We start from the raw sequence: 26,462 nt of genomic DNA, 5'->3' as shown, positions 1-26,462 counted from the left end.
CAAATTCCTTTTTCGTGTGTGTGTGTGTGTGTGTGGGTGTGTGTATGTGTGTGTGTGTGTGTGTGTGTGTATCAGTGTTGGTCAGTTGGTCGTGAGACTTGAACTATGGGCCTGGGTGCTGTCCCTGAGCTCTTCAGCTTAGGGCTGGCATTCTACCACTTGAGCCACAGCACTACTTCCAGAAACTCCCCCCCCCCCCACCTTTTTTTTTTTTTAATGGTTTGTACTTGCTGGGAAAGAGATTCCACTGCATGTAGCCTTTGGGGGCTAAATTATGCAAATAACAGGGTCTGAGAGTCATGCTATGATATGGGAAGCAGGGACCAGTGTGGAAACCTCAGCTGGCTACAGCAGACACTTTCTTCAGTTGGTCCCCCATCCTTCTCAGGTTCTTACCTTGCTTCTTTTTCCTGTTTTATCCCCTTCATTTACCTTTAGTCACTACACTTAAGTAAGAGCATGTGATTGTTCTTAGAGTGTTTGTGACTCTAGTTCTGGTTCATCTGGTAAGCCTCTAGTGGTTCTTTTGGAATCCTGGTTAGTGATTAATTATTCTATGCAAGAACCCTGAGAGAAAGAAGCTTGGTGGTTTGAGAACTGAAAGAAGGCTATTGTGGCTGAGAGTGGGAGAGCAGTTAAGACAACAGTGGTATCTGAGAGCTGAGGCATTTCTTCTTTTGCCCTTATTATGAGAGGCTCAGAGAAGGTTTCATTTCCAGGGATAAGAGTCCCCAGGTAGGTTTCAAAGGCCATTGTTCATTTGTTCTCAGTTATCTCATAAACTAGGAGTAATCATCTGACAGTCCCTAGTGTCAACAAGTACCCTGACTGAATTTGATTACTCCCCTGACAGGTTCAACTGTTGGGAACTTAATTTCTTCAGGGTTTTACTTTTACGTAACTTTTTATTATGAAATTTATCCAGTTGAAACTTGAAAGAATTTTACAGTGATCCTCAGTGCTTATCCATCTGCCTGGATCTTTTATCTGCTCATTATCCATCTCAGTTTGGGGATATTTCATTGTAAATTTCTGATTATAGTATATAACATGCATATTGTTTTCCAGTTCAGTATTACAGCTTAGAATGTAATTTTTATATATACTTAAGTATACAGATGCTACATTTATATTTTCACAAACGCACTCACTGTAATCATCTAAACTGCCTTCTTTCAGGATGTAGACTATGAACATCACCCTTCCCAGTTAACCCACTCCAACTATCAGCACCTTATGTTTCTATTTTTCCCACCTCTGTGGGTTGGCTTACCTTTTTTTCCCCTTTATAAACCAACTCATACAATCTATATTCTTTCATGTAAGTCTTTGTTTTCAGCATCATGTGTTTTGTTTTGTTTAATTGTACTGAAGTTTGAACTACGGCCTCCAGCTCTACTGAATAACTTATTTATTCTTATTTATTGTTGTACTGGTCTTGGGGCTTGAACTTAGAGACTGGGCTGTATCCCTGATCCTTTTTTTTTTTTTTAAATACTCAGGACTAGCACTTTTATCAACTGAACCATAGTTCTACTTCCAGCTTTTTTGGTGGTTTATTGGAGATAAACTCTCTTGGACTTTCCTATCTAGGCTGTCTTTAAATTATGGTCCTCATCTGGCTTGTTTTTTTTGTTTGTTTGTTTTTTTGCCAGTCCTGGACTTGAGCTCAGGGCTTGAGCACTGTCCTTGGACATTCTCAAGGCTAGCGCTCTACCACTTGAGCCTCAGCACCACTTCTGGCTTTTTGCTATGTATGTGGAGTACCGAAGAATCGAACCCTGGTCTTCATGCGTGCTAGGCAAGCAACCTACCACTAGGCCAAACTCCTGGCCTCTTGTTGGTTATTTTTTGAGGAGATAGTCTTACAGACTTTGCCCATAACTGGCCTTAAACAATTCTGAGCCTCCAGTAGTAGGTGTGAGCCACCAGAACACGGTTAGCTAGGGTCATGTTTTTGAAATTTTAGTAATTTATTTTTGTCATTGAATAGTTTTCTGTTGCATGAAAATAGGGCATTTTTCCATTCTCATTAATGGCTAGCTTTAGCTTACCTTTTTTCTTTTTCTCCCTCCCTCCCTCTCTCCCTCTTTCTTTTCTTTTCTTTTTTCTTTCCTTGTGGGTCATGGGGCTTGACTTTGGCCTGGGCGCTGTCCCTGAGCTCTTCAACTCAAGGCTACTACCCTGCTCCTGGGCCTGGGCACTGTCCCTGAACTCTTCAGCTCAAGGCTACCACCCTATCCTTGAGCCAAGCCCTGCTTCCCCTTTTGTGCTGGCTAGCTTTGAACCTTGATCCTCAGATCTCAGCCTCCTGAGTAGCCAGGATTATAGGGGTGAGCCACCACGCCCAGCTTTCTTACCTTTTTTCTTGATGTACTGTTAATGAAGTGCCTGCAAGTGATTATAAACATTGTTTTTACTACCGTTGATAGAATGACCATAAGCATCATTACTTCTGAAATTGAATAGCTTGTGTAAGAAAGTGCCAGTCCCTTTGCCAAAATTGTTTCTAGGTTTTTATGTTCCTTCCCTTAGTAGCACACGAGTTCTTATTGTTCCTCCTTCTATCCAACAGTTAAAAGTGTCGAGTTTTCACTTTAGCCTGGCTAGTGTGTACTGTGGAAACATATACTGATTTTCAGTCACTTGTCTGAGTACTAACTAGTAATGGCCCAGTTTTCTTTCATGTGTATCTCAGCACTTAGAGGGCTGAGGCAGGAGGAAAATATGTTCAAGGTCAGCCTGAGATACTTAGTTATGCCTGAAATAAATAAATACATAAGAGAGGTCCCAGCTTGTTTTTACTTTTGAACATCTGGGAAGGGCATACAGCAGCTTAGCATCAATGTAGTGCAGTGTGTGAGTTTCTGAAGTTCCATGTATGCAGTCTTAGGCTGTAAGGAGCTCTTTTAGAAGGAAAATGCTACTACTTTGGCTATTTGAGCATAGATATTGACACAGTTTAAACAGACATGTACAAGGAACTCAGCAGAAGTTTATCAAGCAATTGCATTGAAAGATGATTTCTTTATAAAACAGCTATTTCCCATTCCTCTTATCACAGGTGAAGAGCGACTACATGTTAGAGATAGCTGATCAGGTGGACCAGGAGATTGCTTTGAAGTTGGGTTGTCTAGAAATACGGTAGGTGGCAATCTATATCGTAGTCTGCATTCATTCATCAGTGTTTCTCATTATTTTTGAAATTTATCTAGATATTTTCCCTTTCCTTATAATATTAACAGTAACTTCTTGGATGGACTGTGAGAATATTGTGAATTATTTGAGAATATTGTGAATTATTACTCAACATAGGTACTTCTCCCTAATTTTTGTCAGTTAACAATAAAGTATTCCTTGTAAACACATATACATTTATATCTTCCCTGATTTTAGGAGATCATACTGGGAGATGCGAGGCAATGCATTAGAAAAGAAGTCTAACTATGAAGTATTAGAGTAAGTATTACACACCAGAGTAATACCTATGACTATTCAGATAAATCATGCTAGTTTGTCTTGACTTAAGTATTGACTGAGATATTGCTGTTTCCCAAGCCTTTATATTGATACAAAGGAAAATTTTAAGATTATTTTTTTAAATTAAGATTCTTAATGACATTAATTTTGTTAAAATTTAAATTTATTCTTGTATGTCTTACTAATAATGTGTATAGTTTTGTCAAATAAATTTAACAGGCATTTTTGTGTTTTTAGATTTACTCTTACTGGAATAATACTTCTATTTTGCATGGAATTCCAGAATTGTCTATAAATTGCTTATGAATTATTATTTACTTTATTAAGGAATTTTTAAAACAAGTGGACAGTAGGGTTTCACGGTTATTCCTAGCCAAGAGTGGACTGCAAATCTCCAATGTATGTTTCCCATGTACCTGCCAGGCTGGGCTCATGGCACTACGCCATTTTCTTTTTGGTTCAAATAAGGTCTTAAAAACCTTATCCCTGGTGTAGCTTCCACTTTCAGACCTCCTGATCTCTGCCTCCAACCCCTAAGAAGTAGCTTGGATCACAAGCATAAGCCTCCATCCTTGGTTTTTATTTTTGAAATTGATTGATTGATTGATCAGCCAACCCTGAAGCTTGAACTCAGGGCCTAGTTGCTGTCCCTGAATCTCTTTTGCTCAAGGTTAGTGTTGTACTTCTTCAGTCATATAGCTCACTTCCATCTTTTTTTGGTAGTTTAGAGATAAGAGTCTTAAGGATTTTCCTGCCTGGCCTTTGTACTTTGATCCTCGAATCTGTGCTTCTTGAGTAGCAAGAATTATAGACATGATCTCAGCTTGAAGTTTTTTTTTGTTTTTTGGGTTTTTTTTGCTAGTCCTGGGCTTGAGCTCAGGGCCTGAGCACTGTCCTTGGACTTTCTCATGGCTAGAGCTCTGCCACTTGAGCCTCAGCACCACTTCCAGCTCTTTTCTATGTATGTCGTACATACATACATGTGGAACCCGGGTCTTCATGCATGCTAGGCAAGCACTCTACCACTAGGCCAAACTCCTGGCCCCTTGAAGTTTATTTTTTAATATTTTTTGCATATAGTGTATTGTATGCATGCATGCATGCATGCATGGATGTTATATGTGTGGTCCTGGGGCTTGCACTTTGGGTTTGAGAGTTATCTCGGAGCCTCTGTATGCTTAGCACTCTACCATTTGGCCACAGCTCCATTTCTAGCTTTTTCTGAGTAGTTTGTTGGAGATATGAGTCTCATGGACTTTCATGCCTGGACTGACTTCAGACAGCAAACTTCAGATCTCAGCCTTCTGAGTAGCTTAGGATTTCATGAGCCACCAGTGCCCACTTACTTATTTTTCTCCAGTCCTGAGGCTTGAACTCAGGGCTTGGGTACTGTCCCTAAGCTTTTTCACTTAAAGCTACTATTCTACCACTTGGAGCCAAAGTGCCACTTCTGGTTTTCTAGTGGTTAATTGCAGATTAGAGTCTCATGGACTTTACTACCCTAGTTGGATTTGAACCACGGGCCTCAGATCTCAGCCTCCTGAGTAGCTAGGATTACAGGTGTGAGTCATCGGCACTTGATTTAGTTATTATTTAGATAGAGTCTTATTTTTACCTAGGTTGGCCTCCTAGTATATTTTCTTATAGTTGTTTGTATAATTGTCTCTCCATTCTAATACAAGTGGCTGCATCAATATTGGCATCTGCTAGCATTTCTTATATTTTACAGAGTATCCAATATATAATATGCATTCCATAGATATTTTTTTTTCTCTAGAAGTGGGCCCAGGCGCTGTTCCTGAGCTCTTCAGTTCAAGGTTAGCCCTCTGCCACATTGAACTACAATACCACTTCCAGTTTTCTGGTGGTTAATTGGAGATGAGAGTCTCACAGATTTTTGTGCTGGGGCAGGATCTGAATCCTCAGATCTCAGTCTCCTGAGTAGCTAGGACTATAGGTGTGAGCCACCAGCTCCTGACCTCCCTGTCACCAGTCCTGAGGCTTGAACTCATCTGTCTGTCTGTCTGTCTTTTGCAAGTCCTTAGGCTTGAACTCAGCCTGAGCACTGCCCTTGGGCTTTCTCAAGGCAAGAGCTCTACCACTTGAGCCACAACACCACTTCCACTTTTTTCTATATATGTGGTATCGAGGAATTGAACCTGGATTTACATGCATGCTAGACAAATACTCTACCACTAGGCCAAACTCCCTGCCTCCATAGATAATTCTTGAATGAATAAATTCAAAATTTAAACTTCATTGAGGCAGAGCTATTGTATGTTTCACTTATAAAATGTTTGCCTAACATGCATGATGGCCTGGGTTCCATTCTCACCTAGGTTCCAGTCTCAGAACTGGAAAAATATCTTAAAAAATTTTTTTAATTAGTTGAGGATAACTATTACTGTGTTTTGTCTTCAGTGTCTTTCCTGTCTTGGTGGTCAGTGCTATCTTAAACTGCGTGTAGTACAGGGCAAAAGGAAATGCCACTAGCCAGGCACAGTGGCTCACACCTGTAATCCTAGCTAATCAGGAGGTTGAGATCTGAGGATCGAGGTTCAAAGACAGCCCAGGCACATAAGGACCCAAGACTCTTATTAACCTCTAGAAAATCTCTAGAAGTGGGGCTTGGCTCAAGGGTAGGGTGGTAGCCTTGAGCTGAAGAGCTCAGGGACAATGCCCAAGCCTAGGGGTAGGGTGGTAGCCTGGAGCTGAAGAGCTCAGGGACAGCGCCCAGGCCAAGTTCAAGCCCCCACGACCCACCAAAAAAAAAAAAAAAAAAAAGAAAGGAGATGCCATTAGATTTTTCAGGAGTTGGCAATGTTCCACGGAGGTTATCAGCTTGCTTCTCTCACGAAATCAAGTCCTTGATATTTGGTGGAGGACTTGTCTAGGGCTTAGTCTCTGGGGCCTTTGACTCCTTCTATCCTGCCACTTTATATTCATGCCCTTCTCGTGGTGTTCATGCATCCATGGCTATTCAGCCTTCATGGAAGGGAAAGGTATGGGCATGCTTTATTGCTGCTGCCCTGGATACAGATGTGTACTGTATATGTGTTTCCCTTGCAGAACTTTGCCTGTCTCACAGTGATACTTCTCATTATAAAGGATTGTGGGAAGACTGTTGAGTTAATCTTGAAGTTTAAGTACCTAAGTACTACTTTTTGACTAAGGACTCTCAATTGTGAGATTTTTAGAGAGGATTAGATACAGATACCTATCTGAGAACACACACTTAAGCTATGTGTTGAAGTTGGTTATGGTTGCTTTGAATATTGGTAAGATTTTGTCCACAGTGTATTGAAGTCCTAAGATAAGATCAGAGTCTTAAGAGAAATAAATGCAAAAGGAGAAATAGGTTTATTCTTCATATAAGGACTCAAATGCTAGTTCCTTTAAAAGTTAATAGTGCATGATCTAAGCCAAGGTCTGAAAAACCTTGTTACGTGGTGGTTTGCACACACATTTGTACACAAGACCACAGGCTGTAAATAGCTCTGCATTCCTTAGAGTACTATGTAAAGATGTGGGATGGAGGAGCCACCCCACTGTGCCTTCCTGTCCAGATCACCCTAGGGGGCCAGTGTGCTGTCATCAAAATAAAGGCAGGCAGTCAGAAGATCATAACTCTTCTAGCATGAATACACTATTTCCAAAGCTACTGAATGTGTTGGGGAACAGTGCAGAGGTAATTTAGAGGTTTGAGAAAGAGAAAGCAGGTTTTATCGCTCAACAGTTTTCTTAAAGGACTAAGTTAAATATAATAGAGTTCTGGCTTTAAATTGATCATAAACTGGATAAACTCCATCAAAATAATATCAAAAACCATGGCTAGAGAGAGAGAGGTATGGCTCAAATGGTAGAGTACCCTAAAAATCTGAATCTATGTCTTTAGTGTCCTATTTATTGAATGTTTATTGTCTTGTACCTTTTATACTATGGGGCACATGTTTACCTCAGTAAATTTAAAGTAAGGGAAAGTATAGGAGAGGTGTGATGATAAAGATCTGTAATATCGGCACTTGAATCTGAGGCAGGAGATTCATGAGTTGAGGCTAGTCTGAACCACATAGAGGTCCAGACTTCAGAGAAACTCTTATCAGCAAAACAAAACATCTAAAAAGGAGCAGGAATTGTTAGTGATTTTCCCCCCCTCTTTGGTCTGTGGTGGTGCTAGCTTATCTTACTTGGTGACTAACCAGATGAGCACAGGTTGCCAGTGGCTTCAGGTTGAAATAATGTGCAGCTTGGAGAACAGATTATAGACCTGATAGGAAAAAAAGAAGCAGTGCATGTGGAGGGCTCCTTGGGGTCCCCTACTGTGGACACACTGGGAGCCCCAGGGAGAGAGTGCTGGCCTGGAATGACGCTATCCTAGGATTGATGCTGAGCATCCTCTTCACCTTGCGTTTGTACCATGTAGTTGTGCAACAACCCAGATGACCTACCACACCCCTCCTTGCTTTACTGGGGAGCCCTGAGGCTCACCACCTGGAGCCTAGGGATGCAGGGCTTCCAGGACACCAGAATGTTCATTGTGACCTTGCACATTGCAGCTTTACACTTGAGGTGATGGAAACACTGAGTCTTTCCTGTCCAGCCAGTAGTCACTAACCAGTGGGGGCTCCTGGCTCTCAGAAAATAGATGTATAAACAGCTTCACTAATGGATATAGACAGCCTCCCTGCTAAGAGACCATCCCTGCCCTGGCCCTCTCTCCAAAACCAGGCATGGCTGCTTGCCTAGTGGATCCCTACAAGGAAGGCATTTGTCTGACTCAGGCCCCACGTCAAAAACGTATTTGGCAAGATGTCAACACTCCACCCTTTTTCTCCCCCACCCTCACTGGCCTATATTTGGATGCCTTGCCCTGCCGCCTAGGTCTATGGTGTCTGCTGGATCATACCGCTTCTCTCTACCCATGCACACTTGACCAATACCACCCCCCCACGCACATGCGTGCACACACATGCCCCTACACCCCTATGCCTTTGCTGTTACACTGTCTTCTGTCCCCTTGTCTTTTTTTTTTGTTGTTGTTGTTGATCATGGGGCTTGAACTCTGAGCCTGGGAGTGGTCCCTGAGCTACGTCCCTACCTCTGGGCCTGGAGTTGTCCCTGAGTTCTTCAGCTCAAGGCTACTGACCTACCCCTGGAGTCACAGCACTCAGCGCCACTTCCTGTTTTCCAGTGGTTAATTGGCTGGCTTTGAACTGAGAGCCTCTTGAGTAGCTAGGATGACAGGCATGAGCCACCATGCCCAGCAGGATTTAAATTTTTGTATGTAGGATTAACCATGTAAACTCTGATATGGTATCTGTGGTTTTGTTTATAAATCAGATAATTAAATTTTAGAAAAGTTGCTTTTTTGTGAGAGTTCATATTCAGTTTATTATTTGCCTTTGGGGCTATGAATAAAATAGCCATATTTTACTTTGCTTCTTGATTTTTCTGTGTTTTCACTAGAGGCATCTGGGTGCCATCTTGTGGCCCAAACTGGGTAGCTTGGTACCTAAAACACAGAGAAAAGCAACCATAAGCCATTCTTTGCCTTTTTTGGGGTGTGTGTGTGGGGGCTCATAGGGCTTGAACTCTTGAGTCTGGGCGCTGTCCCTGAGCTCTTTTGCTCAAGGCTACCACCCTACCACTTGAGCCACAGCCCCACTTCCAGTTTTCTAGTGGTAAATTGGAGATAAGAGTCTCACAGACTTTTGTGCCGGGGCTGACTTTGCACTGTGATCCTCAGATCCCAGCCTCCTAAGTAGCTAGGATTACAGGCGTGAACCACCACACCCAGACTCATGCTCTTAATAATGATGGGAAATTTGGTTTTATTGCTTGGCTTAGGAAATTGATCATATTTAATTTTTAAAATTCCAGAATATACCCTGACTGTCTCCCCCTTTACCCCCACTCTCTTTTGGTCAGTCATGGGGCTTGAACTCTGGGCCTGGGCGCTGTCCCTGAGCTTTTCAGCTCAAGCCTGAAGCCACAGTGCCACTTCTAGTTTTCTGGCAATTAATTGGAGATTAATTGGACTTTTTGTGCCAGGGTTGGCTTTGACCCTCAATCCTCAGATTTCAGCCTCAGCCTGTGAATAGCTAGGATTACAGATATGAGCCAGTGGCTCTTATCTCTTTTAATCAGGCCAAATGCTTTCTTTAAAAATCCAGTATTGCCCAGTTGAATCTAATTTATGTGTTGTGTTACACATTGTTATTTACAAAAATTTAATGTTTTAGAAAGGTTTTCCATCAAAAAGAGTGAAGAAAAGTAAAGGTTTCCACTTATGTTCTTTTTTTTGTACATAGCTTAAAAGTATCTTCTCACACCTATTGGTAAATTAGATATTTATTTTACTTGTATCCTTCCTGAGTAGACAGTAGGAGGATAAATAATTTAAAGTGCTTTCATGTTTTTGCAAGTATGTCATTAATTGATTTGGTCGTGTTATTTGTTAATATGCTTCTTTTTATATTTCAGAAAAGATGTTGGCTTAAAGCGATTTTTTCCTAAGAGTTTACTGGAATCTGTCAAGGTAATTTGAGTCTCCTTTATCATAAATGAAATTATGCCAATACCTTTTCTCCAATGATAAGTTGCTTTGAGAAAGTAAAATGATACCATTTTCTCCCTTACATGTAAAAACTATAATGTTAAAAGCTGGCAGTTATTTTAATCATGTTAATGGTAAGTTGATTTTTATAGAGTCCGCTTTCTCCCACAAAACCATAAGTACAAATGAAAATGGATTTTCCTTCATGTCCTGTCCCTGTCACCTAGGTGACTTTTAAGTCTCACATGCATTGATACACAGAAAAAAAAAGGAGTCATATCTAAAAAAATTGTGATGGGGCCAGGCACAGTGGCATATACCCATAGTGTAGCTATTCAGAAGACAGATTGGAGAATTGTGATCTGAAGCCACACTCATTAAAAATGATCAAGACTATCTCAAATAACAAACTGAGCATGGTGGCTCTCTGGGAAGCAGGGGTAAAGTCAGCAAATAGCACAAGGACTAGGGATATAACAGAAGTGGTAAGCATGATTGCCTAACAAGAACAAGGTTCTGACTAACCCTGCCAAAAAAATTGTGGTGGGATCATTTGTATCATAAATTTTGTACCAATATATTCATGTGAATATGGAAGTACATTCTGTGTGTATGTGTTTGGTATGATACAGCAGGACACTGATCTCTGTGCATAACGGCATATTCTATATGTGCATAACAGTGCATTCTGTAAGAGTACATAATAATGTATTCTGTATGTATTCACATTTCAGTGCATTTTGTTTTTGTTTGCATGTCAATGCATTCTGTGTGTGCTTACCAGTGTGTTCTGTGGGCATTCATATCAGTGCATTTGTGTACGTATTTTAGTGTTTTCTATATGTGTATGTTCATATAAAAACATTGTGTGTCTATATCCGTGTATTTTGTATGTGTGCATAGTGGTATAATTCTGGGCATATTAATGCACTCTGTGTATTGTGTATTCTGTATGTGAGCCTGTTATTGTATTTTTAAAAAATTTTAAATTTTTTTTGGTGGTTTATGGGGCTTGAACTCAGCCTGGGTGCTGTCCCTGATCTCTTCAGCTTAAGGCTACCACCCTATCCCTGGGCCTGGGTATTGTCCCTGACCTCTTCAGGTCAAGGTTACTGCCCTACCATTGAGCTAAGCCTCATCTCCCATTTTCTAGAGTTTAATTGGAGATAAGAGTCTCAGGTCCTTTTGTGCTTGGGCTGGCTTTGAACCTTGATCCTCAGATCTCAGCCTCCTGTGTAGCTAAGATTACAGGCATGAGCCACTGCGCCCAGCATGTTGTCGTCATATTCTGTGTGTATTCGTTGCGTGTATATTCATGTAATCTGAAGTTCTATCTTCTTTTGATTCTACCATGTGGACACTTTTCCTATAAGTGACTTGGGAAAACCTCTGTTCTTCTCCTACTCAGAGCCATGAATATAAGATGAGCATATCAGGCCAATCTAGCACTGGGAGGATAGCAGCACCCCATTTCCACCTACAGCGGAAGGCCAAGGGTCATACTTTGTAACACACAACCAGGACTACCCACATAGGATCTGTGGCACAGTTCAGAATTTTCCTCTGATTGTGATCATCACTGTTCTGAGCACACCAAATCTATGCTTTCACTAGATCACAGCATTGATGAAATATCGACTGTATTCTGTGACAGCCTTGTGTCTAGACCTAGTACCTGCTAGTCTGAAGTCCAGTTTAGTTCCTTCCCCAACATGAGCCTGAACAATGGCAGCATGTATCCCTTCCTTATTCTGCCACTGGGAGACTGCAGCCAGATGTGCATATAAGAACATTAGAGGGAATGTATCTTCTTCTCAATGTCCCAGGTTCTTTTGTAAGAGTATTACTCTACATTTGAAATACTCGTTTGAGTTTCAGTCCCATTAGTGACATGCTGGAGCTGAGGTTTACAGCTCTTCCAGAGTCCCTCTGCTACAGAGCCTACTCCTTCAGTATAGGAGAGTCTGAGAATATACATACTATCTGCATCTTCAAGTTGCACAGACTAGAACCCTCAGTGAGTTGGTGCTGTCAGTTAGGGAAGAGCTTTTAAGTGAGGTTTGGCATGGTGAAAGGGCCTGAGGTGAAGTCCAAAATACTCACAGATAGGAGAGAATAACAGTTGTGCTCCCTAGGTTTGACAGGTGCAAGCTGGCCACAGTCCTAGAATTGATAGAATGGGACTCAGACTTGACTAGAATACCTCTGATGTGAGAACTGAGGCATTGTATAAAGACCCTGGAATGAGAGAGTGGCCTCTGCCGGTTGAAGGAGTGTGTCGAGGAGACCTATAAAGGGCAAGCTGGAGCTTGAGTGATTTCACATTACCATTGGATAGAAGAGTGCTCTACACAATGTTCAGTGACTGGTTCTATCACATTAGTATTATTCAGGGCTTCTCAATGAGACCTTTGGTGGCCTCTGAATTACTTAAGTGCTCTGCAGATTTTTATTTTTTTAATTTTATTATTATTTTTTTTTTGATTGGTCATGGGGCTTGAACTCTGTCCCTGGGTGCTGTCTCTGAGCTCTTCAGCTCAAGTCTAGAATTCTACTATGTTGAGCCGCAACACCTCTTTCGGTTTTCTAGTGGTTAATTGGAGGTAAAAAGTCTCACAGACTTCAGTGCCCAGGCTGGCTTTGAACTCTGATCCTTGGATCTCAGTCTCCCAAGTAACTAGGATTATAGGTAAGCCACTGTGCCAGGCTTCAGAAAATTTGTATATACTGACATAGCTATTGCAGAAGTATAACTGATCTTTATAGATATACATGAAGCAGGGAAGTATGGGTACTGGTCACAGCTATGCAGTATAAGCATGGAGGTTCAATGGAGTCCCAGCACTATTCTCCATGCCAGATTCTTCTCAGCTCCAGAGTTCGCTTTCACAGTCTTGCTGATTGCATTTCTACCCTAGAATTCTTCCCCTTCTACTTCCACTGCCTCCTGCCAACTTGTCCTCAGGGTCTGGGCACTGTCCCAGAGCTGCTTTTGCCCAGGGCTAATGCTCTACTTCTTGAACCACAGCAACATTTTTGGCCTTTTCTGAGTAGTCTATTGGAGATGTGAGTCATGGATTTTCCTGCCTGGGCTGGCTTCAAGCTACGATCCTCAGATCTCAGCCTCCTGAGTAGCTAGGATTACAGGCGTGAGCCACAGGCACCTGGCTTCTCCTTGTTATCATAAGTGTTGCTTTTACTATCTGTTTGTACTTGGGTTATATTTACTTGTTGCATTTTCCCATTCCCACTGTATTTTAAGGTCTAAGAGGGCAAGGTACTGTCTGTGGCATTCTCTACACTGCATGCTAGATTTGAGTCTGCATATAAAAATAGTTGGTAAATCTTAAAAAAATGAAGAATGAAAATGCTTAACAGCAACGTGAAAGATGAAGAAAGAGCGGTTAAAAGGTGAGAAAAGGTATAGAGGTAGGGTTAAATTAAGAAAGATACCAAGAAGATAGTAAAGTTGAACGCTAGAGAAGTGTGCTGTCCTTTAGGTGTCTGCACAGCTTTGGGACTTGGGAAATTTCAAAAAAGTTCAGCTGGGCTTTTTCAGAATTGTTGTTACTCTGATTTTCATGTAAATACAATTGGTTTTTTAGCTATTGTTAGTACAGATTGATACATTCATGGAGTAGCTCATATATGAGGTTCTTAGAGCTGTTTTCCCACATGCCCTTTTTAAAAGTTATTTAGGAGCTAGGAGTGTAGCCCCGAGTTCAAGCCCCAGGACTAGCAAAAAAAAAAAGTTATTTAGTTATTATAAACGTGATGCACAGAGAGATTACAATTATGAGTTAGGTAATTTCCTTTGATACAGTATCATTCCTTCCCTCCCTCTCTGCCAGTCCCTCTCTCCCATCTCCACCCACAACTTATATAGTTCACTTTCATCAGTGTCCTGTGAGCTCCATGGCTGCATTTTTTTTTTTTTACCATTTTCCCCTCTAGACACACACAAATACACTATACATAAGGAATATCGAATCAACAAAATTAAGGGGGAAAGAAGAGACCTCTTGTTTCCATAATTTGGGAGTTGTTTGATATATATTTTATATAATTATAAAGAGGCACATGGGCATTGTACCTTTTTGTTTCTCTCCTAAGTATATCCTCTTTTGGTTTCACCCACATGGCCTTTTAAATAGTAAGGAACTATTATAACTTCATATGCCAAATTTGACCTTTTACATCACTTAGTCTGGAGTTCGTATCCTTAAAGTTTTCATCATCTTCTACATAAAGTCTTTCAACATAACACTGATTGCGGTAAAGGTTTTGTGGAACACAGTATTGATGTAAGATGTACCCACAAAGTTTTAACAACTGCAATACTAATTAGATATTGTTCAACCTCTTCAAAAATTTTGCCTATGAAACTCCAGCTAACAAGCTCAGACCTGGTTTCTTGTTTCTTCTGGAATTTATTTCTTATAGAATGGTTAGGACAATTGATACTTGCTTTTTCATAAATATTATGTTTACATATGTTTCCCCAAAGGTCATTTATTTTATTTGCCTTTTTTCCCCCTAAAAATGTTGAGAGGGATTTGGTAGTTAACATTCATATTGACTTTTAAAAGGTTTATTATAATGAGTGGAGCTTGAATTAGCCATGGTAGGTCCCCAAAACAGATCCTATGTAAGTACGTGCCTCAGTTACTAATTGCAAGATACTGTAAATTTTTGGCCCTAATAATAGTAGTTCAGAGACATACCTTTAAAATACTATACTCCTGGGGCCAGGAGTTTGGCCTAGGTGGTAGAGTGCTTGCCTAGCATGCACGAAGACCCAGATTCGATTCTTCGGTACCACATACATAGAAAAAAGCTGGAAGTGGTGCTGAGGCTCAAGTGGTAGAGCTCTAGCTTTGAGAAAGTCCAAGGACAGTGCTCAGGTCCTGAGCTCAAGCCCAGGACTGGCCAAAAAAAAAAAAATTCTATATTCCTAATATCCAAATCTTATTACATCAAAAGCTTGAAGGTTAAGACCAAGGGACCAAGGGGCTGTCCAGTTGAAGGTGGCTGAGGAAATAAATTGTATGTATACTTGTGGGGTTTGGATAGGACCTGTACAGGTCACTAGTGAAGATCAAGTCTGGCTCACTGAGTCATGCTGTAGCAGTTCTAGCATCCTGATTGTCGTAGGCAAGCCACTGTATGATAGGCAGGACCATCTTGGCAGCTGGATCATACTACTAAAATTAGATAGCAAGTTATAGCAGCCAGATTTTGTTTTTTGTTTTGTTTTTTATTGTGTCAGTACTGGGTCTGGATCTCAGGGTCTTGGCACTATCCCCTTATTTTTTTCTGTTCAAGCAGCCCTGTGGTACACTACTAGCCTTCTATTTACTTTTCAGGCAATAAATGGATATCATTTTCTAGAGTCCTGTCAGGAATTTTTAAAGTAACTAACTTACCTGACTAATCCTAGCTATTCAGGGGACTGAGATCTGGAGATTTTAGTTCAAAGCCAGCCCATGCAGGAAAGTTTGTGAGACTTATCTCCAATTAACCACCCCAAAAAACTGAAAGTGGAGATGTGGCTCAAGTGGCAGAGTGCCACCATGTGTACAAACATACATATATACAAACAAACAAATAAGTAAATGAGAGCAGAGACACAAATGTGAAAAAGAGCTATCATATTCATACCTGTGATCAACTGGAATGGACTGCTTGGTATAATTAATCTTGTACAGGGTGTTCCTGGTATCTATGGTATGGGGGCCCAGAACCTTAATGGCGCCTGTGTTCAGAGCAAACACTGGCCTCTGCTTGAGTCACTTGCTGTGGAGTGAACCCTGTAAATGAGAGGGGAGGAGTACTCCACATATACTGCTAATAGGTCCATATTAAGTGGAGGTAGGGGATAATGATTTCTTAACTTATTCTCGGTCTCTTAGTTATGAAAAGTTAACATTTTCATCCAAGGAGGCCCAGGAATTTGTTGTTGCTGACATCTGATAATCATTAGAGTGATGAATAGTTATTTGTTTAATGTAACTGACTAGCAGCAGTCTGATGATTCATTCACTCTGATAATACAACTTCATTTGAAGAAACATCACATTCTTACTGATTCTTACTCAGTTGGTTTAAAATTGAATAATGTGCTAAATCAATGACTTGTTTCCTAAATCTGTACTTCAACAGGTGTTGAAGTACACTGTAGTAAAGTCTTGTTGCCCCTTCCAGTTATAGAAGTGCATGGATTAGTGTCAAGTACCCTTGGAAGGTTAATTATATTAATTTTTTTTTGTGGGTCCTATGGCTTGAACTCAGCCTGCGTGCTGTCCCTGAGCTCTTCAGCTCAAGGCTACCACCCTACCCCTGGGCCTGGGTGTTGGCCCTGAGCTCTTCAGCTCAAGGCTACTGCCCTGCCCTTGGACCAAACCCCACTTCCTGTTTTATGGAGGTTAATTGGAGATAAGAGTCTCTGGTCTTTTTGTGCCCAAACTGGCTTTGAACCTTGATCCTCAGATCTCAGCCTCCTAATTAGGATTATAGGCATGAGGCTCCGGAGGCTCATGCCTGGCTTAATTTCTTTTTTCATTGAGAAATTAGGAAAGAGCTGATGTATTTAATGGAGCAGTTTATTTCTGTGCTACCATAGACATTGTATTTCCAAACTTTTGTTTTAGATGGAGAAAGATGACCAAACCAAATATACTCATTTTGGCCAGAACTGTTATCTTAAGTTTCTGCTGTCAAGGACTTGGTACATAGCCATATATATGTAGTGATGGGCACTGTCCCTGAGCTCTCTGTCTCAAGGCTAGCACTCTACCACTTTGAGCCATAGTGCCATTTCCAGTTTTCTGGTAATCAAATGGATATAAGAATCTTTATACAAGACTTTCCTGCCCAGGTTGGCTTTGAACCATGATCCACAGATCTTAGCCTTCTGAGTACCTAAGATTACAGGTGTGAACTACCAGTGCCCAGCTCACAACTTGATATATTTTTATTCATTAGAAAACACTTTCCCAGAGTGACATACTGACGTCCTAATTTAAAAGACACATCAGAGTGCTGGTGGCTCCTGCCTGTGGTCCTAGCTACTTAGAGGCTGAGATTTGAGGATCACCATCAAGGACAGCCAGGCAGGAAAGTCTGTGAGACTTCTTTTCCCTCCCCCACAGTCGTGGGGCTTGAACTTGGCGTGGGCGCTATCCCTGAGCTCTTCAGCTGAAGGCTAGCTTTCTACCACTTGAGCCACAGCACCACTTCCAGTTTTCTGGTGGTTAATTAGAGATAAGAGTCTCATAGACTTTCATGCCTAGACTGGCTTTGACCCGTGATCCTTAGACCTCAGCCTCCTGAGTAGCTAGGATTACACGTGTGAGCCACCAGAGCCCGGCTTATGAGACTCTTACCTCCACTGAAATACCAAAAAAGCTGGAAGTGAAGATGTGGTTCAAGTGAGCAAAAAGGTCAGGAACACAGCCCAGGCCCTGAGTTGAAGCCCCAGGACTGATACAAAAGATGAGCTGATGGATGGATGGTTGGATGGATCCCATGGATGGATGGATGGATGGGCGGTTTGGTGGGTGGGTGGGCGGGTGGATGGATGGATGGATGGATGGATGGATAGATAGTTAGATATTTAAAATATAAGGGAAATAGTTGTTAGGCTGTATTTGAAGGCTGAGAGTAGAACATTTTAGCAGGACCTAGCTGTTATGAATAGGTGGATTGAGAAGTGCCCACTGGTGATGGGGTCAAGAGGCAGGTTGTGGAATCTAGAGCATGACTAGAGCAGGGTTCTATCTGTTTAGCTACACAGACACTGAGTTGGATGTTTTACAGGGAAATGGTGATCAGGAGGGGGTGCATGTAAAAAGAGAGAGCTGAACATGATAGAGTGCCACCTGGGTTAGGTGTAGTGAGTGCCCAGGTCCCCTGAGGAGCATTTCACTGGACAGTTTTGATAGCATGTTAGCATGTAAATGTGTGGGGAATTCTGGTGGGACTGTCTGGTATCAAACAGGTAAACAAGTCTGGAGATCAAGGAGAGATTCTCGTTCCTCCTCAACTTCTATCCCTATTATGTCATAGGGTAGTCTAGTCTAATCTAGTAATCTAGTAATTTATTTTAAAAAGATTTTTGTCCTACTAAGTACTTGTACAGAGAACTTACAGTTCTACCCATTGTGTTATGAGTACAGTGCTTCTTAATGCATGTCATCCCTTCCATTGGCCTTCCCCATTTCCTGCTCCCATCCCTGTTCTCAGAAGTTACAGTGTTCAGTGTTTGCATAAGATACATTGAATATAATGATTACATGTCCTCACCTTTTCTTCATTCCTGTGCTTTCCCCTCCCAAATCTAATTCCACTTCTTAGTATTCATTTTGATAAACAGTACACTCATCATATGGAGGACAGTGAATTTTTAAGGGTATTGAATGGCTGTTAGGATATGTTTGGTGTTATTACCAATAATTTATAAACAAGAAACTAGTAAGAAATTAGATACAAAGCAAAAAAAAAAATGAATTGTTTATAGTTTGAGTTTCTGACCTGCCTTCTGCGTCTGCTACTGTATTATAATCTATAGCATCACACAAGGATGAAAGGCACAATCAAGTACACAGGGCCTCTGCTGGACTTGTCTTCTACTTGCTGATGGAGATGTTGCTTACCACCAAAATATCAGCCTGGTGAGGCAGCCTGTTGTGTGAACAAGCCAGCATTCTGAAAAGTAAAGTGTCCATTGTAATGTAGAGCTAGATATTCCTCATTCATTTGGCCATAGATCACCAGAGTCTGGTTTTGATAGAGGAGGTACCTCCCTGTGAATACACATGTAGTCGCGTTTCAGCTGTCAAGTGCCTTCTCAAGGGGGAGTGAGATAACAAGGCTATCTCCTGCCCATAAAGATCTTACCTACAAGCTCATCTACCTTCTCAAGAGTGAGATGAGACTGTAGAATATGACAGTCATTTCTGGTGCAATTTAGAGAGCATCTTAGAGAAGGCAGTGCTTGTGCTTGTCACAAAGCCTATGGAAAGACTTCACATCCAGGTCTGCTGCCCTAACCTTTCTAAGTCTCTGCTTACCAACCTAGGAAAAACAGTATCTGCTTGGCAGGGATCACTATGGAGACATGGAGTTCATGTCTGGAAGGTCTGGAGATGACTTTCCAGGTACCATTTTGTGTTTAAATCAATGCCATCCAACAGTGCACCCACACCATTAACATAGTGGCTTCCTGCCACTATGAATAGAGACCACAGAGCTCTTTCTTCTGCTGCTCTGAGATTCTAGAGAACAGTATATGCTCAGTTCTTCAATATATGCCAAATGCGAAAGCATGGAGTAGAAGCTCCCTAGTGCATTTGTTCTGGGCCCAAGTGGAGTGGACCTATTTCTTATTGCTTCTATTCAGCAAGCTCCAAAACATAGTATTGTTCAGTTATGATGAGAAAACTGTCTTAAAGGACAACTAAAGATATTATTAAAATCTCCACATTCATGTTATTCTTTTTTTAAATTTTTATTTTTTTGCCAGTCCTGGGGCTTGAACTCAGGACCTAAGGACTGTCTTTGCACTTTCTCAAGGCTAGAGCTCTACCACTTGAGCTACACCACCACTCTGGCCTTTTCTGTGTATGTGATATCAAGGAATCAAACCCGGTCTTTGTGCATTAGGCAAGCACTCTACCACTAGGCCTAACTTGTGGCCCATTCATGGTGGCCCATTCATAGTGTTCTTTACTGGTAGACAGTCAGATGTGGGTAGGTGGATTTAGCAAGTGATTGTAAAGCCTAGAGGTGTAACAATTATTTGTTTGTGTGTTTGTTTTTGCCAGTCCTTGGCTTGAGCTTAGGGCCTGAACTTTATCCTTGGACCACTTCCGGCTTTTTTCTATATATGTGGTTCCGAGGAATCAAACCCATGATTCCGAGGAATCAAACCCTCATGCATATTAGGCAAGCACTCTACCACTAGGCCAAACTCCTGGCCCCATGAGGTGGAACAATTATTAAATGCAGTAAGACCCAGCCTGTGACAAGAGTATGATGTTTTCAGTGTCTTGGTTAATGACTAGTTCTTGGATTCTCAGCCTTTTCTTTTTTTTTTTTTTCACTTAAGTTTTTTTTTTTAATGAAAGGTATATAAGGTTACTTCATTCCTGCATCTTCTCAATTGTTTCTTCCTTGTATTTGCCCTTTTCCTTTCCTACTTGGTGGGATTTGGCTTTCCGTTCCAGGATCTTTTTGTGGTCTTTGTCCAGTTTCAGCCTGGTAATAACCACCTTGCTGGGGTGAATGCCCACGTGGACAGTGGTGCCATTGGCCTTTTCCCGCTGTACCCGTTCGACGTAGATGACATACTTCATCCTGTAAACCTGCACTACTTTGCCGATCTGCTGACCTTTATAGTGCCCTCGTACAACCTGCACCTCATCATCCTTTCGGATGGGCATAGACCGGACGTTGTACTTTTGTCTCAGCTCTTTGGAAAGAGGGGAAGACATAATCTTCCTGCGAATGTGGGAGGGTGCATTGAAATGCCTTTTCCTGTTCTTGCTTCGGTCAGAGGTGACAAAGGGATTGAACTTCATTTTGGCTGCTCCTGCTTCAGCGATGGCCGAAAAGGGGTCTCAGCCTTTTCTTAATAGAGTATCCTATGCATTTTATAGTTGAACCCTACTTAGACCCCATTCACATCAGAGTCTGATCTAAAGCTATTAAGTTATCCTTTTTGTAAGAGCTTTAATTCTCCAGTTCTGGCCCTTTGCAGTACTCCCATCAAAACCCCAGCCATGGTTAAGCCGTGGTTAAAATGGTTAAACCAGCTGTTGACCAGCCTACCTGGCTGTGACTCTCTCACTGGTCTACCTAATTTGCAGGTGCTATCAATATATAACTCAGTTGATTACTTAGGCCTTTTACTTGGTCTGTTGCAGTTATTTTGATTAGCCTTCCTCTTTCATTCTTGCATCAGTCCACAAGAGTGGATTTGTGTCTTAGAGTCATGTAATCAGTGTTCTAGAGGCATGTATTGAGAACACAGGTCATATGTCTCTAGAAGCCATGCAATATCCTCCCCTTAGTAACTAAAGGCACACGTTCCATATATCTTCCATGTATCTTCCTCTCTGCTATATCTTCCACTCTGATTTCAGTCACTCCTTTATTCTGACCACAACTCCTATATTCCCATCTCTCAGGTGTGGTAATCCTTCGTGTCTCCAGGATTTCTTAGTCATTCCAACAAATCATCACCCATGACCATACTGGATGAAAGCTTCTCTTTGATGTCTGATAATCCTTTTACTTTCCCTACCTCCCCACTTTTCAGCCTACTGTTCCGTTTTTTTTTTTTCCACCATGTCATTCATTGGCAGTTTTTATATAACAGCATCTCCTCTTAGTTCTCTTTTCAAAGTGAAACGAGAGTCTGACCACTTCTCACTGCCTTTCTACTAATGAGTTTGTGCCAACTGTCACTTCCTACCTGGCTTGTTGGTGAGCCTCTTAATCTCTCCTGTTGTTGGCAATACAACATCTCTACTAAAATTTAAGTCAGGCTGGGAGTTTGGCCTGGTGGTAGAGTGCTTGCTTAGCATGCATGAAGACACGGGTTCGATTCCTTGGTACCACATACGTAGAAAAAAGCCTGAAATGGTCCTGTGGCTCAAGTGGTAGAGCTAGCCTTCAGAAAACCCAAGGACAGCACTCAGGCTCTGAATTCAAGCCCCAAGACTGGCAAAAGAAAAAAAGAAAAGAAAACTTAAGTCATAGATGGCTCATTCCTGTAATTCTAGCTCCTCAGGCGGCTGAGATCTGAGGGTTGTAATTTGAAGCCAGCTTGAGCAGAAATGTCCACAAGTGGAGCCATGTCTCTAGTGGTAGAGTGCTAGCCTTGAGTGAAAAAGCTTAGGAAATTGCCCAGACCATGAGTTCAAGCCCCAGGACCAACACAAAACATGTAGTCAAAACGCTTAAGTCAGATAATGTCACTCCACTGTTCCAAGCTGCCTAAGGACTTCTCATAAGCAGGGCATGGTTGGAGTTCATACTGCATCCCTTGACCTTCCCACATGCTCATTACCTGCTGGCCTCCACAGCTGCCTCATCCCTGCACACCCACCTGAGGCTTGCAGTCTAGGAGCATTTGTTTGTCCATGCAAGTGTTTATATGTGAAAACACAACACTCAAATGAGCAAAAGAGGAGTGGAGGCTCGCACCTGTAATCCTAGCTACTCAGGAAGCTGAGATCTGAGGATCATATCTTGAAGCCAGACAGGACAAGAATCCAGAAGTGGGGCTGTAGCTCAAACGGTACAGCTCTTTAGCTTTGAACAAAAAAAGCTCAAGGACAGTATCCAGCACCCAGGCCCTGAGTTTAAGCTCCAGGAAAACACACACACACACACTCACTCACATGCGCGCACAAGCAGGCTACTGATAATTCACTACAGATTCATAATTGTTTCTCCCTATCGTGTATATACTAAGCACTCACCATTCCCAGATGTCTGCAAGAAGCCCATTGTATGTTCTCCTTACTACATCTGGTCCTACACACAGACTGCTATATCATCCCTCTTGTTCAGCAGTAAGATAGGGACTGTAAGATCAGTTAATTAGTCCCACAAAATAGTTTTTAAGCTGTATCATATCAATTGAGAAATAGATACCCTGGTTTGAATGCATCATATAATCCTGAATATGGTTCTTCAGTGAGTCTTCTTGTTGCTGAATACCTGTACATATCTTCTGTCATTTCTGTAGCCTAAAGTCCTGGGCTTTTACTTTCTAGGTCAGAGGTTGTACTTTTTGAAGTTTATGATTCTTGCTGTCTTCGAAGAGGCATGTCAGTTTGTCCCTTGAGAGTACATCCTGTGAGAAACTATGCGTTTGGCCTTCTGCACTATGTACATCTATGGCACATGGTTAATGACTGACTTAGAACCATTTGTTGTAAATGCAGATTATTGCTTTAACAAGGTTCTGTTGAAATAATACTCTGTACTGCTGAACTATATACCTAGAAGTGGTTGAAATGGTAAATTTTGTTATGTATATTTACCTCAATTTTAATTAATACAACATTGATAAATTACTAGAGAAATATAGTTTTAGTAATACAAATGGTAGGTAATATTAAGTAAGCAGTGGGTAAGAAAAATGCCTTGTAGTTATTGCTGTGACTTTTGATATTAGCTAACTCTAAAAAGTCTTTTCTTTTTTGTAATTTTATCATGCAGGCCAAAACATTAAGAAAACTGATACAACAAACATTTAGACAGTTTGCCAATCTTAATAGAGAAGAAAGTATTCTGAAATTCTTTGAGATCCTTTCTCCTGTATATCGATATGACAAAGAGTGTTTCAAGTGTGCTCTTGGGGTAAGTATGGAAGCATGGAGATGGCCCTAGTTTGTTTTCTTCTACTTTTTCTTACCCATGTGTACCAAAATTTCTGGTTAAAATTATTATTCCCAGTGTTATAGACATGGTCTTAGAGATATAAACATAACTACATAGATGTAAAAATCTATGATGGGCTATATACTCTATTGACATAATGTTTTATTACATAGATGAATGCTTAATTTTATGTTCTAAAATCTAAGTGCCAGTGATTGTATATAGAGATTCCCTTCTTAAATACTTGTTTGTTAAACATGACACTTGAAATATGATGTAAAAATCAATGTTAATAAATGCTTTAATAAAAAAAATTATTTTTTGCACCAGCCCTGTGTCTGTGGCTTAATAAACTTAGGGCCTGGGCACTGTCTCTGAGCTTTTTTGCTTTGTGGCTTTGCCATTTGAGCCACAGCTGAACTTCTGGCTGGTCAGTTGGAGAGAAGAGTCTCAGGGACTTTTCCTGCTGAAACTGGCTTCAAACTATGATTCTAGATCTCAGTCTCCTGAATAGCTAGGATTACAGGTGTTAAGCCCTTGATGCCTGGCTAAGAAAATGCATGTATCATTCTTTTAAGAGAGATAAATACTTGTTGGTTACTTTATGGTGGAGAAAGTACAAAAAATATATTAACATGAGAATAAACCTTTTAAAATACCATGCCTATATTTATAAGTATAGCTGTGGTTTGGTTTTGTGTTGTTTGGTTTTGTGTTGTTTTTTAATTCCAGTTGTTATTCAGTGCATTTCTACGAAGTGGCTTTCTAAGGGTATACAATGTGCTGAAATGACATTAGTATATCTCTGTCTAGGCAATCTTACTTGGTTAGTAATAGTAACACCTCATCCCTGAAGTGCTTTGTTCTTTTAATATCTCCATAGCTCTTGATATAAAGTCTCCCCCCCCCCCCTTTTCCATTTCCTGCATGATCTTCACCTGTTTGGCCTTCCAAAGTCAAGCTGGATTATTTCAGTGGAACTGGCAATTGGCCCAGAAGAAGGGATCAGCTACCTGACAGACAAGGGCTGCAATGTAAGTCTGCTCTTGTGATGGGTCTTTTTATTTATTTATTGTTGTCAATCATGGGGCTTGAACTTTGATCCTGGGCACTGTCCCTCAACTCTTCATCTCAAAGCTAACACTCTTCTACCACTTGAGCCACAGCCCCACTTCAAATTTTCTGGCAGTTAATTGGAGATAAGAGTCTCATGGACAATCTTACCCAGGCTTTGAACCGAGATCCTCAGATCTCAGCCTCCTAAGTAGCTTGGATTACAGGTGTGAGCCACTGGTGTGATGGCTCCTAAACTTGCTGGTGGTAGAATCATCAGAGCAAGGGGATACTCCTCTTGAAAGATATAATTCTCTAGATATCCCTTCTTGTTGCGTAGTGCTTCTTTCTTATTTAGGGCTTGTGAGTTGGAAGGATACCTGGAGACTGACTTAAAGATTCTTCAGAATTTCTTAGTCTTGGGAAGAAATGAAGCATGTGCATTGAAATTAAAAAAAATAGTTTTAAAAAGAAATGAATCATGCAATTCTTGTTTATATGTTAGTGAGGCCAGAGGCTAGTCCAGTTTGAGTGATTCTGTTTATTTTTATGATTTTAAATGAGATATATATGTATATGTATATATGTACACATATACATTCATACATGCATACATACATACGTATTTGCAGTGCCGAGGCATTGAACCCAGAGCAAACTATTTTCCCAGCTTTAAGTATAGTTTTTACTATGTTCTGTGTGCAATTTCAGTATATGTGTAATGGTATTCTAGCCTTTGAAACAGCCCCCTGATACTATTTTCAGAGGAAAAAAATTACCTTCATCCAATTCAAAATCCTCAAAATCCTGACTGTCATTACAGAGGAAAATGCCTTGTCCCCAGCAGCCAGTCCAACTTGCAGGCTTCCTCTACTGTTCTTTCTTGAAAATGCTGGCATTCTCCCAAAATGTCCTGTTTTATGCTTGCTGCATAAAGATTGCTGAGCAACTTCTTGTTCCAGGCCCTATCCAGAGGCATGCAGTACAGCAAAAGACAAAGCAGACAGCAGCCCTTTCTTTAATGTAGCTTATAGTCAGGAATGCACAGAAAGTATGGAATATAGCATGCCATGTGTTGATGCTAAAAATACTGCTGCTTGCACAAGTGCTCAGGGAGCACTAATTTGAGAGAGCTCTTTCCCAGGCTTATACTAGCAGGTATGCTTTTCCATTTAACTTTCTGATTTATATTATCTATATACAATTTTGAATAAATATGACCAAGCATTATCTTTTTTTTTTAATACCTGCTTTTCCATGTGCACACTTGGGTTTCCATTCCCACTTTGCTTGGCTTTAACTAACCTCCTCCTCCTTCCATCTTCTTTAACGTCGCTGGCCCCTGCCCCATCCATGCTCAATATAAATGGCCCAGCAACATTTGTGTGATTTCTTCACACTCTTGTCTGTTAATTGATCTTGATTTGCATGTCTTATTTCTTGCTCATTGCCTGTGTGAAGCTGGTAGAGGCCCCTTCAAGACCCCCTGAATGGCCCCTTCTCCCTCTGGTTGGCCACCTGGGATTGAACGGGATCATTCTCTATGCTTTCAGGTTTCTACACTAAGACAGTGATGCAGTCAGCATTTTCTTACATATGTCTGTGTGATATTCCTTTTTTCTTTTTTTTCTGTTGGAAGAGATATGTAGGGATGCAACTGCAGAATAAATTCAAATTGTCTTTATAAAAAGGGTCCAAGTTGCTTCTCAGAAAGGCTAGAAACATTTATATTGTCACAAGCGATGTATTAAAACTACTCTTTCCCTCTACCTGATAGCAATGCCCTCTTAATTCTTTCAGTCCTTCTATTTAACTAGGACATGATTTTCGTTACTTAGTTGATTTGATGTAAACATGTAGTGAATATGAGCATGTACGTGATTTCTGAGTTGCCTCTGAATTTTCTTGTTAACGTGTCTGTTCACATATGCAGTGTTTTAGTATGTTTTTCTTCATACTTCAAATCTCACATTGTCTG

The 26,462-nt window shown here is 41.0% G+C and overlaps 1 protein-coding gene and 1 pseudogene across 14 annotated transcripts in view; one reads left to right on the top strand and one right to left on the bottom strand.

Annotated features, from left to right (window-relative positions):
• Ptk2 (protein tyrosine kinase 2) overlaps positions 1–26,462 on the top strand; it is a 217,360-nt gene that overhangs the window by 95,318 nt on the left and 95,580 nt on the right. For all 14 annotated transcript variants that reach the window (XM_090339474.1, XM_090339469.1, XM_090339473.1 and 11 more), the window contains 5 exons: positions 3,065–3,144; positions 3,397–3,459; positions 9,964–10,018; positions 23,270–23,410; positions 24,388–24,465. In XM_090339474.1, coding sequence (XP_090195600.1) covers positions 3,065–3,144; positions 3,397–3,459; positions 9,964–10,018; positions 23,270–23,410; positions 24,388–24,465 — 417 coding nt within the window. The remainder of the gene's footprint in view (positions 1–3,064; positions 3,145–3,396; positions 3,460–9,963; positions 10,019–23,269; positions 23,411–24,387; positions 24,466–26,462) is intronic.
• On the bottom strand, positions 20,149–20,639 carry LOC150059294 (large ribosomal subunit protein uL24 pseudogene; annotated as a pseudogene).

This window comes from Megascapheus bottae, chromosome 9 (assembly GCF_031878675.1).
Source record: "Megascapheus bottae isolate mThoBot1 chromosome 9, mThoBot2.hap1, whole genome shotgun sequence".
Classification (NCBI taxonomy): Eukaryota; Metazoa; Chordata; class Mammalia; order Rodentia; family Geomyidae; genus Megascapheus; species Megascapheus bottae.
Note: the sequence above shows the minus strand (reverse complement) of the source record. Positions and strands in the feature narration are given on the sequence as shown.